The sequence below is a fragment of the Pongo abelii genome, chromosome 18 (genome assembly GCF_028885655.2).
Source record: "Pongo abelii isolate AG06213 chromosome 18, NHGRI_mPonAbe1-v2.0_pri, whole genome shotgun sequence".
Taxonomy (NCBI): Eukaryota; Metazoa; Chordata; class Mammalia; order Primates; family Hominidae; genus Pongo; species Pongo abelii.
Window position 1 is genome coordinate 74945457 of NC_072003.2, and position 12931 is coordinate 74958387.

The 12931-nt window shown below is 43.0% G+C and overlaps 1 protein-coding gene across 1 annotated transcript; it reads left to right on the forward strand.

Moving 5' to 3' along the window:
- The first annotated feature begins 12 nt into the window (after positions 1-12).
- TERF2IP (TERF2 interacting protein) lies at positions 13-9630 on the forward strand. The gene is made up of 3 exons (XM_003780726.5): positions 13-800; positions 6528-6652; positions 8406-9630. The coding sequence occupies exons 1-3, from the start codon at positions 131-133 to the stop codon at positions 8808-8810; spliced, it is 1200 nt and encodes a 399-aa protein (XP_003780774.3). The 5' UTR covers positions 13-130; the 3' UTR covers positions 8811-9630.
- The last annotated feature ends 3301 nt before the right edge of the window (positions 9631-12931 follow it).

Below are 12931 nucleotides of genomic sequence, written 5' to 3' on the forward strand. Positions count from 1 at the left end.
CGGGGCTGCTGCGCAGGCCCAGTGCTGCAGTTCGCCACAGAGGCGTCTGCGGCGACAGCTCAGTCAGCTGTGCTGTGTGTGCCAGGCGCTCGCGAGGGGGCAGCTCTTCTAGTAGTGCTTGGCGTCAGACATGGCGGAGGCGATGGATTTGGGCAAAGACCCCAACGGGCCCACCCATTCCTCGACTCTGTTCGTGAGGGACGACGGCAGCTCCATGTCCTTCTACGTGCGGCCCAGCCCGGCCAAGCGTCGGCTGTCGACGCTCATCCTGCACGGCGGCGGCACCGTGTGCCGAGTGCAGGAGCCCGGGGCCGTGCTGCTGGCCCAGCCCGGGGAGGCGCTGGCCGAGGCCTCGGGTGATTTCATCTCCACGCAGTACATCCTGGACTGCGTGGAGCGCAACGAGAGGTTGGAGCTGGAGGCCTATCGGCTGGGCCCCGCCTCGGCGGCGGACACCGGCTCGGAAGCAAAGCCCGGGGCCCTGGCCGAGGGCGCCGCGGAGCCGGAGCCGCAGCGGCTCGCGGGGCGGATCGCCTTCACGGATGCGGACGACGTAGCCATCCTGACCTACGTGAAGGAAAATGCCCGCTCGCCCAGCTCCGTCACTGGTAACGCCTTGTGGAAAGCGATGGAGAAGAGCTCGCTCACGCAGCATTCGTGGCAGTCCCTGAAGGACCGCTACCTCAAGCACCTGCGGGGCCAGGAGCATAAGTACCTGCTGGGGGACGCGCCGGTGAGCCCCTCCTCTCAGAAGCTCAAGCGGAAGGCGGAGGAGGACCCGGAGGCCGCGGATAGCGGGGGTGAGGAGGCTGCGCGCGGGGCCTCGGGGACACCGGGTGGGGTTGGGGTCTTTTTCCTGGCTGCTTGGCGTCCATCTTGGCATCTTGGGTAGCAGCGCTTGGCCCCTCCCGCTGTTGACATCCGGGTAAATTTGCACCATTTTCTTGCCTCCTCCCTCCCTTGTTGTTTATTATTGTTCTTTTTTTGCGATGGGTCTGTGTTACCTAAGCTGGTCTGAACTCCTGAGCTCAAGCGATCCTCCTGCCTCGGCCACCCACCCAAAGTGTTGGGATTACAGGAGTGAGCCACCACGTCCGGCCTCTTGTCCTTTTTATTTTTTAATTTTTGAGTGGGGGCTCGTTCCGTCGCCCAGGCTGTGATGCAGCCGCGCGATCAAGACCCACTGCATCCTGGACGTCCCGGGCTCAAGCGAATCTCCGGCTTCAGCCTCCCAAGTAGCTGGAACTACACTCCCGCGCCACCATGTCCCGCTAAATTAAAAAAAAAAAAAATTGCTGTAGAGATGGGGGTCTCGCTGTGTTGCCCTGACAGGTCTCGAACTCTTGGGCTCAAGCGATCCTCCCGCCTCCGTCTCCCAAAGTGTTGGGATTACAGGCGTGAGCCATCACACCCAGCTTCTTGGTCTAGTTTTAATTTACTTTCCCATTGACTAGAATATTGACATGGTTCTATATTCAAAAGTTACAAAAAGAGTATATAGAAAATTCTCTCTTGGCCGGGCGCGGTGGCTCAAGCTTGTAATCCCAGCACTTTGGGAGGCCGAGGCGGGCGGATCACCTGAGGTCAGGAGATGGAGACAAGCCTGACCAACATGGCGAAACGCCGCCCCTACTAAAAATACAAAAATTAGCCGGCCGTGGCGGAGAGTTCCCGTAGTCCCAGCTACTCCGGAGGCTGAGGCAGGAGAATTGCTTGAACCCGGGGGGCGGAGGTTGCAGTGAGCCGAGACTGCGCCACTGCTCTCCAGCGTGGGTGACAGAGCGAGACTCCATTTCAAAAAAAAAAAAAAAAAGATCTCGTCCTTCCTGTCCACCAGCTACCCACGGGATAACTGGCTTCTTGTGTTTCTTTTAAGAGATATTCCACAGACTCCTTTTTAAAAAAGATTGCTGTTATGTTCAGGTAGATTCAGTATAAAGGCGTACCAGACTTATTTTAATGCTCTGGCGTAACTGAATGCCTATGGGCTTAAGACGGTTCTCGGCAGTTGGAAGGTCTCTTCCTGGTCTTGCTTAGGTGAAGTGAGTTTTTAATGCAGTTGAATTGAAAATTGGGGTTCAGTATGTCTAGGATGCAGAGCGAGGCTGTTAAGATGTACTTGTGACGTATCTGGCATTGATAACTGAAACCGACAGACCCTTTTGTTTAAAGAGGCATGCTGCTTCTCCCCCTCCGTAATCCTCCCACCTTTTCTTTGCCTGTATGACTACTCCATTTAACACTTGAAGTCTGGGGAGTAAAATCTTTTTTTCCTGTTCAGTATGCTTAGTAGGAATTTTGTTTTGGTAAAAGTGACATTTCAGCTTCATTCATTCAGCAGATATTTGAGTGCCAGACATTGTTGTCCTGCTGGAATATAACAATAGATAAAAGTCCCTGTGGTCATGGAGCTTGTAACATGCTAGCTGGGGAGTGGTAAGGGCTATAGAGAAAAATAATTCAGAGTGTAAGGGTTGGGGAGGAGGTTTTTCCTATGGGATGATAAGAGAAGGTCACTCTCATAAGCTGATGTTTAAGCAGAGACCGAAGGAAGTGAAAGAGCAACCCAGGTGGATATCTGGGGAAGAGTATTCAGGCAGAGGAAGAAGCCAGGGCAATCGCCTTTAGGTGGGAGTGTGGCTGGTGTGTTTGGAGCCACAAAGAGAACAGAGTGGCTGTTAATGGAGTAGGAAGGAGAATTAATTATAGCAGATGAGGTTAGGGCTATGTGTATGGGTGAAGTATGTCATCATGTATGGCCTTGCTTTTATTTTTATTTTATTTTAATTTTATTTATTTATATATCTTGAGACGGGGTCTTGCTCTGTCACACAGGCTGGAGTGCGGGAGTGCGGTAGTGCGATCACGGCTCACTGCAGCCTTGACTTCCCAGGCTCAGTGGATCCTCCCACCTCAGCTTCCCAAGTAGCTGGGACTACAGGCACTCGTCACCACACCTAGCTAATTTTTGTATTTTTTTGTAGAGACAGGATTTGGCCGTGTTGCCCAGGCTGGTCTCGAACTCCTGGGCTCAAGGGATCTGCCCGACTTGGCCTCCCAAAAGTGCTAGGATTCCAGGTGTGAGCCACCATGCTGTGTCTGGGCCTTGCTTTTAAATCCGTGATGTTGAGACTATTGGCAAGCCATTTGGAACTTGGGACAAAATTAAGCTGGATTCATCCTACCTATATAAGTTATCTTTTGATAATCAGATATTTAAATGTAAAAATTAAAAAATTCTAAAATGAGTAAAAGAAGATATGAATGAATATATCAGTATGGTGGGAGTTGCTCTGAACCATTTGTGGTTCAGGATGCTGCCTGATTTGCCAGAAGAAAAAAAGTAAAAATATTAGCGTGGTGATGAGTTATGAAGCCAAAAAGACAAAGAAAAAGTTTTATATATTTGATTACCTGAAAATTAAGAACTTCTCATGGTAAATAAAGTCAGAGGGCATGCTGGAAAAACATTCCCAATACATTGCAATAGACTTAGTTTCTTTAATGTCTAAAGAGCTCTTTGTCATTAAGTAAGAAGTCATTAAGTAAAAAGAAAACTAATAGAAAAATGAGAAAAGGGAAATGGAACAGGAAGTTCCCAGAAAAGGAAATAAATAGGCGGCCGATAAACAAATGAAGAAATAGCCTGTTATTAAATGAAAGTAAATCAGACCGAGTGCGGTGGCTCGTGCCTGTAATCCTAGCACTTTGGGAGGCCAAGGTGGCAGACCGCTTGAGGTCAGGAGTTCGAGACCAGCCTGGCCAACATGGTGAAACTCCGTCTCTACTAAAACTACAAAAACTATCCAGGCATGATGGCGTGCGCCTGTAATCCCAGCTACTCAGGCAGCTGAGGCATGAAAATTGCTTGAACTGGGGAGGTGCATGTTGCAGTCAGCTGAGATCAAGCCCCTGCACTCCAGCCTGGGTGACAGAGCCAGACTCCATCTCGGGAAAAAAAAAAAAAAAAGAAGAAAGAAAGTAAATCAGACCCTGAGTGTAGGGTCAGTATAAGCTATACTTTGACCCATGAGACCTGTGAGATAATAAATATGTGTGTTGGAATTGTTTTGTATTTATTTGATGAATTGAGATAGCTTCCATTATACAAAATAGAACAAAAGCTCCCCAAGTTATTTATTTTTTTTAAGTAAATCAGAGCAAGGAGATGTTATATTTTATCTATAAGATTGGCAAAAGTCAATACAATGGGTAATATCCGAAGTTAGTGTATGGGAAAACAAGTATACTCCTACGTTGTTAATAGAAATTGATACAATTTCTTTGGGGGGCATTTTGACAATATCTGATGACATTTATAATGTATATTCCCTTAAACATGGCAGTTTTGTTCTAGGACTTTATCCCGTAGATATACTCAGAGTACAAATGGGTACATACTGAAAAGGCAGTCTCCCTATTTACATACCCTTTTCCCTGGGTCCTTTCCTAGAGGCAGCCTCTATTACCGTCTCTTGTCTGTTACATGTCCCCTTTGCTCATAGTAATACTAGCACACTAGACATCAACTTACTCTGTGGTTTACTTTTTTTAAACTTAATTATTTATCTTGAAGTGTTTGCGTGTCTGCACAAAGCTTTTCCTCATTCTTTTCTCATTGATTGCACTATTTCATTATGTGAATGAACAGTAATTTTTACTTTTTATTATGGAGAATTCCAAGCATTTACAAATACAGAGTAGTATAATGAACTATACTGCATGTACCCATCACCCACCTTCACCTGATTTTAGTTCATGGCGTTTTTTAAATCTATACTTTTCATCCCAACTTCCTGAACTGTTTTGAAGCAAATGCCAGACATCGTATCATTTTATCTATTTTAGCATGTATCTCTCAAAGATAAGGCTTTTTTAGTTACTATTTAAGAATTTTATTAAATACATACAGTAAAATTAACTTTTTATGGTGTAAAATTATGTGCATTTTAAAAACTTTATTTTTTGTGGTAAAATGTATATACCGTAAAATTTACAATTCAAATAGTTTTTTAAGTGTTCTGTTCAGTGGCATTATTAAGTGCATTCACATTGTTGGGCAACTGTCACCACCATCTGTATCTAGAACTTACTCATTTTCTAAAACTGAAACTCCATGCCTTTTATTATTTTCTGCTTCTAAGGGTCAGAAACATGCCTGTTAAACACTAATTCCCCATTTCTCCCTCCTCTTTGCCCCTGGAAACAACCATTCCGCCTTCTGTTTCTATGAATTCAATATTTCTAGATACCTCATACAAGTAGAATCATGTAATATTTGCCCTTTTGTGTCTGGCTTATTTCACTTTGCATAATATCTTCAAAGTTCATCCATATTGTAGCATGTGTCAGAATTTCATTCCTTTTTAAAGGTGAATAATATTCCATTGTATGTGTATACTACATTTTGTTTATCCATTAATCTATCAATTGACATTTGGCTTGTTTCCATCTTTTGTTTATTTTGAATAATGCTGCTGTGAACATGGGTATAACTAGCATCTGTTCGAGACCCTGCTTTCCATTATTTTAGGTATATGCCTAGAAATGCAATTGCTGGATCATATGGTAATTTTATGTTTAATTTTTTCTTTTTCCTTGTGGGTTGTCATCATGAAATTATATTGAATTTTTTGAGGAGCTGCTGTACTCTTTTCCAGTTATATGTGTTTTAACATATATAAATTTTTGTAACCAGCACCCAAATTGGGATTTAGAACAATTCCATCACGAAAAACTCCCTCTTGCTGCCCCTTTGTAGTATGTTTTAGTAAGTAGAAAAGGAGCAGAGTTAAATCTTCAGAGAACAAAATGTAAAGGGAAGGAACAGGATGTTTAAATTTAGGAGGGCCTCCTTTTTGTAGATGGTATATTGGTGGATTGTGGTACATGGCCCAGATCTGCCTTTGGCTACTAGGAGAGCTGCCTTGCCCAAACTCCTGTCTTCTTAGGGCTGCCACCATCCAGTGACTGATATTTGCAGAGTTACAAAGTCTGCTCCTTGGCCCCAGCTTGGTCAATTCTGAAGGGCCTTCCTAGCTCCAGAGTTGCCCATGGTTTTGGCTAAGGCCTTGTTGTAACTCTTTGATAAATCACCTTCTCTCTCTGCCCACTCCTGCTTTCCTTCTCTTCCACAAAGGTTTTCCCAAAATCACTCCCCAATTCTTTAAATTTCCATCTCCATCTCAGAATTTGCTTCCCAAGGAACCCAATTTATGACACATTTTTGTTAATTTGCAAAGTCTGTAAATACAAAGCAAAAAATGAATTAAACTTGAGCATTTTTATATGTCAGAGTTTAAGAATGTATCATCATTTGGATAGTACATCTTTTCAGAAGCAAGCATAGAAATGGGTGAATGAGCACGTCTTAGGCTTTTTTTACCCTTCTGAATCAAGAACAGATGTCTTCTGATAGTAAAAAAAAAAAAGTGCAGGCTCACTCCTGGCCCAGAGCTCACACAGCAAATATATTTTTGGTTTATGTAAAAGAGGCTACTGCTAATCTGTGCTGTTCTCTTTAACAGAACCACAGAATAAGAGAACTCCAGATTTGCCTGAAGAAGAGTATGTGAAGGAAGAAATCCAGGAGAATGAAGAAGCAGTCAAAAAGATGCTTGTGGAAGCCACCCGGGAGTTTGAGGAGGTTGTGGTATGTTAACTAGATTTACTCACTATTTTTTTCCCTACCTTCATTCTTCTTTGAAACTGGTTATCCTGTACACCTTTTTTCATCTACCTGGGGCTCAGGAAAGTGAGAGAGGAGTTCAAGATGGAAAGGGAAAATGGAAAATGGGACTGATCTGGGCTTCAGACGTGTTGCCCTGAAGCTTTTGCTTCACAAAGCTTTTAGTTTTTGGCAGGACAAGTTGAGGGGGAAAGGGAGAAAAATTGGGTAGAATAGGGACAGTTGTATAAACAGTATAAAGCATCCCACTTTGAGTACTTTAATGTCAATATATTTTTCAAAAAGTTTATAGTAATTGTTTTTTCTATTTTTTTGAGACGGAGTCTCGCACTGTCACCCAGGCTGGAGTGCAGTGGCGCGATCTTGGCTCACTGCAAGCTCCGCCTCCCGGGTTCACACCATTCTCCTGCCTCAGCCTCCCGAGTAGCTGGGACTGCAGGCGCCCGCCACCACACCTGGCTAATTTTTTTGTATTTTTAGTAGAGACGGGGTTTCACCGTGTTAGCCAGGATGGCCTCTATCTCCTGACCTCATTATCCGCCCGCCTTGGCCTCCCAAAGTGCTGGGATTACAGGCGTGAGCCACCGCTTTTTCTATTTTTTTGAGGTGGAGTCTCACTCTGTCACCCAGGCTGGAGTGCAGTAGTGCCATCTCAGCTCACTGCAGCCTCCACCTCCCAGGTTCCAGCGATTCTTCTGCCTCAGCCTCACGGGTAACTGGGATTACAGGCATGTGCCATCATGCCCAGCTAATTATAGTAATTTTTTTATCAAGCAAATTTAGCTTTTTGTGTACTTTGAGCTTTTTTGAAATGTTATAGCTTTTCCATGTTCAGTCTAGCTTCTATTACTCTGTTAGAATCCGATATTTAATAATAGCTACAGAGAAAGACAGGAGCCATACAATAATGATAAGTTTTTTAAAGGTCCAAATTATGTGTATATATTTTTCCAGGATAAAGGGTCTTGTGAATTAACAAAGAAAATTCATATTAACAAAGAAAAATGGTTAAGCTTCAGTCCAAACAAGGGAAATAATTTAAAGCTTCTGTAATTGGTGAGTGAAGGAATGCACAGGAATTGGCAGGTTTTAGGGATTGTTGCCTTTTGTAGTCTGTTTTATTATTTGATATTTGGTTCATTTTTCATAAACTTCAAACACTCAGCTCTCAAACATGACCTACCTAGGCCTCTTCTCATATAGCATGCTTTGTAATCTGTCTAACCAGTATAGCTTGGAAGCCCTAATATATTCATACTACAGTGCTTTTTGAGTACTTACTGTATATAGGCATTGGTAGGTATTGGAGATGTGGTGATGAACAAAACATACAATTCCTGCCCTTAGGAGCTTACAGTCTTGAGAGTGAAGTCAAACATTTAACAAATCTAATGAACATGTGTGCACATATATGTGTCTCTCTCTTTATATATACATATATTTTTCATATTCAATGTAGCTTCTAATATTCGATTGGAATACTATAGTCAATTATACACACATATACTCCCCCTGCCCCTCACACAGGCGTGCACATATACATACACATCTGACATGAATAAATGTAAGAAGGAACACAGCATATTAAGAGGAACTGAAGGAAGTCCAGTGTGATTGGAATGCAGAAGGCAAGGGGGTGATAGTTGGAAGAGACCAGATATTGTAAGAATTCAAGACTTGGTGATTAGGAGCTGGTTTTACTCATCATTCTGTCTAGGTGGATGAGAGCCCTCCTGATTTCGAAATACATATAACTATGTGTGATGATGATCCACCCACGCCTGAGGAAGACTCAGAAACACAGCCTGATGAGGAGGAAGAAGAAGAAGAAGAAAAAGTTTCTCAACCAGAGGTGGGAGCTGCCATTAAGATCATTCGGCAGTTAATGGAGAAGTTTAACTTGGATCTATCAACAGTTACACAGGCCTTCCTAAAAAATAGTGGTGAGCTGGAGGCTACTTCCGCCTTCTTAGCATCTGGTCAGAGAGCTGATGGATACCCCATTTGGTCCCGACAAGATGACATAGATTTGCAAAAAGATGATGAGGATACCAGAGAGGCATTGGTCAAAAAATTTGGTGCTCAGAATGTAGCTCGGAGGATTGAATTTCGAAAGAAATAATTGGCAAGATAATGAGAAAAGAAAAAAGTCATGGTAGATGAGGTGGTTAAAAAAAATTGTGACCAATGAACTTTAGAGAGTTCTTGCATTGGAACTGGCACTTATTTTCTGACCATTGCTGCTGTTGCTCTGTGAGTCCTAGATTTTGTAGCCAAGCAGAGTTGTAGAGGGGGATAAAAAGAAAAGAAATTGGAGATATTTACAGCTGTCCTTGAACAAGTATCAATGTGTTTATGAAAGGAAGATCTAAATCAGTTAGGAGTTGGTCTACATAGTAGTAATCCGTTGTTGGAATGGAACCCTTGCTATATTAGTGACAAAGTGAAAGGAAATTTAGGAGGCATAGGCCATTTCAGGCAGCATAAGTAATCTCCTGTCCTTTGGCAGAAGCTCCTTTAGATTGGGATAGATTCCAAATAAAGAATCTAGAAATAGGGGAAGATTTAATTATGAGGCCTTGAACACGGATTATCCCCAAACCCTTGTCATTTCCCCCAGTGAGCTCTGATTTCTAGACTGCTTTGAAAATGCTGTATTCATTTTGCTAACTTAGTATTTCAGTACCCTGCTCTTTGGATGTTCTTTTTTTGGAGCCCTTCTCAGTCAAGGCTGCCGGATGTCTTTCTTTACCTACCCCTCAGTTTTCCTTAAAATGCACACACAACCCTAGAGAGTGTTAAGAATAATGTTACTTGGTTAATGTGTTATTTATTGAGTATAGTTTGTGCTAAGCATTGTGTTAGATTTAAAAAATTAGTGGATTGACTCCACTTTGTTGTGTTGTTTTCATTGTTGAAAATAAATATAACTTTGTATTCGAGTCTCGTCAATAAGTGTTTTGATTGTATACACAAAACTTTTTAGGTATAAAAACCACAAAGGAACTAACAGTTGTTGTTAATTACAACCAATAAAGTGGTTCCATAATAGAATGAATAGGCCATTGGAAAGATACTAGTTCTTCTGGATGGAGCAAAGAGAAGAACTGCATCAAGGACTGTGAGAAGTGGCAAAATAAGCTGAACTGCTGAAAGCCAAAGGGGAGAGAAACTAATCGGGGACCAGCAGGTGGGTAGCAGAAGGTGTCAGGACCTCATCCATATTCCCTGGGCACACATCATTCTCTAGCATGTGCCACTATCAGGAATCCTGCAATAAGCACCTGCTTGAGGCTTTCTCTCTGCTTGAAGTGCTATGGAGTTAATGCCCCTGTATGGGAATTCGAGGGTGCCTACCCAGCTTCCCTGCGGACCAGAGAAGTTATACAACTGGATATTTGAAAGTTATCCTTCGAGTAGGATAATGGTTTCCATGCCATCTTTTAGAGGTCCCCAGTAGTATTAAACATAGTTGCCCACAGTGGGAATCTACTTATGAATGCCTCCTGCATAGGCTTCCTTCTCTTGTCTCATTCCCCACTTCCCTACAGTGCAACCTGGAATCATCATTTGTACTCAAATGCTTGCTTTCATTTTTTTTTCCTTCAAGAAAATATTTATTGCATATTATTAATGATTATGTTTTACAGCAAAAGTAAACACATACACTTTTCACAAACACAAAATGGGAATCAAGGCATCTATCAAATGTCAATGTTGAACCAAGTCCTGGTTTTCAGAATTCAGCAGCCAATCCTGGTTCTGCACCAGGGCCACTAGTCCATGATTTCCAATAGTTGAGGATCTTGTCAGTGACAATGTGACAATCATTTCCACATAAAACCCTTTTGGGAGATCAGATAGCTCACTGGGTCCTTCACTTGTTCAGACATCCTTTTGCTCTACTTCATCACCTGATGGCTTCGTCATTTGCCAGCTGAAGTAAAACTCTGAGCGCACCAGAGTCCAGGTGCCAACCCCATAGACCACCGACATCCATCTGTACCATACATGGGTATGCTGATGAGATCCTTGATTCTCCTTGTCATGGTTCTTAAAGGTTAAACACCTGAATGGTAGTAGGCTGAGGCAGAGGTACAATCAAAATCAAGAGTGTGTGGAAAAAAAAAAAAGAAAAAGAAACCAAAAATGTGTGGGTGAGGGTAAAGAACACTGAAAGCCTGGTGGGGATTGGGATCTGGATTTAAAAATTAAAGTGCCCATCCAGGTCACACGTGAGGATACCTCATTGCTGTGGAAGGCAAACAAAATTTCAATTTGGCTAGCAGAAAATATTTTTGTCACTTTTTAAGGGCTTAGAGTCCAGTTTCCACTTAGTAACAGGCTGCTTGTGTTTCCTATTGGCCTAGGCGCCCATATCCTGGGTTTGGCAATTCTCGGCCTCCGTTACCTGGAGACAGGATTCTGTCTAGCAGTTCACACTTGCCATTGGTTGCACTATCAGGAGTCTGCTCTAGAGAGTCCCAGGGCTATCTGTGCTTAGTCCTCACCTTGGGCAATCAATGTTGCCCCAGCGAGCTACAGCTTTGGTTTAGGTCCTGGCTCAGGGTCTGCAGGAATGGGGTTCAGGATTGGTGCAGAAGGCTGAGACAGTCTTGATGGTGTGGTTGTTCACTGTCGTGTCATCTGGTCCTGCAGAGCTGCGGGAAGACCCAGTCCTCAGCTTTGGGGGCCACCCCAATTATGCTGGGACCATTGTAAGTGGGGTATTTGAAAAGATGGCCAGCGTGATATTTACTGATTTCTTTTGCATTTAATGAGTAGTTTCTAATATATTAAATAGCATTTTATTTTTCTTTTAGAGACGGCATCTCTCTGTCACCTAGGCTGGAATGCAGTGGCACTATCATAGCTCACTGCAGCCTCAAACTCCTGGGCTCAACTGTTGTCCCTGCCTTGGCCTCTCAAAGTGCTGGGATTACAGGCATACGCCACTATGCCTGGCCAACATTTTCATTAATTTTTGCTCTATATTGTGAGTGTTTAGAAGTGGTTTCTCTAGGGTTTGCCATACACATCTGATCAGAATTAGTTTCAGATTTATATTAGCTTAAGTCCAGTGAAATATACATAGATGTTACTCCTATATGACTATTACTCTTTCCCCTGTTTTTGGGGTGTATGTGTTACATCTATTAATATTACAAATCCAACAATACATTATTATAAGGATTACTTCAGCAGCTATGATCATTTTTATTAGCATCTGTGATCATGTACCTCCTGTTATTGTCAAAATACATAAACTGTGTTACAGCACCAACTTATACATTATATACATATACTTTTATGCAGTTTTCAAAAAATCAGTTGAGAAAAAGTGCATTTATAGTGTTTTTTATAATGACGTAACTACCTTTACATGCTCTTTCTCTCCATATATATGATTATTTTGTTATGTATATATATTTTTTTTTTTCTTTTTTTTTAAGACAGAGTCTCACTCTGTTGCCTAGGCTGGAGTGCAGTGGTGCGATCTCGGCTCACTGCAACCTCTTCCTCCTGGGTTCAGCCATTCGTGTGCCTCAGCCTCCGAGTAGCTGGGACCACAGATGCACGCCACCATGCTCGGCTAATTTTTTGAATTTTTTGTAGAGACCAGGTTTTGACATGTTGACCAGGCTAGTCTCGAACTCCTGATCTCATGTGATCCATCTGCCTTGGCCTCCCAAAGTGCTAGGATTACAGGTGTGAGCCACCACACCCAGCTAAGCCACCCTGCCCAGCATTTGTTGGTTTTTCAATCCATACTCTGTGGAGTCAAGCTTCTCCAGGCCACCATAAAGTATATGGTCAGGAGCTCAGGAGGTATAACACATGTGGACACTGCTTCTCTACAAGAAGGAACCAACAGCTCGTGGAGCCTTCCTGAAGAGTTTTTTTTTTTTTTCTTGAGACAGAATCTCAGTCACTCAGGCCGGAGTATAGTGGAACCATCACAGCTCACTGCAGCCTCCACCTCCTGGGCTCAAGTGATACTTCCATCTCAGCTTCCCAGTTAAATGGGACTACAGGCACATGCCATTGTGCCTGGCTTAAATTTTTTTTTTGGAGAAATGTTTCCCAGGCTAGTCTTGAACTCCTGGGCTCAAGCAATCCTCCTGAACCAGCTTCCTGAGTAGCTGGTACCACAGGAGCTCACTATCACACACAGCTAATTTAAAAAAAAATTTTTTTTTTAGAGATGGGGTCTCACCACGTTGTCCAGGCTCTCGTCATGAA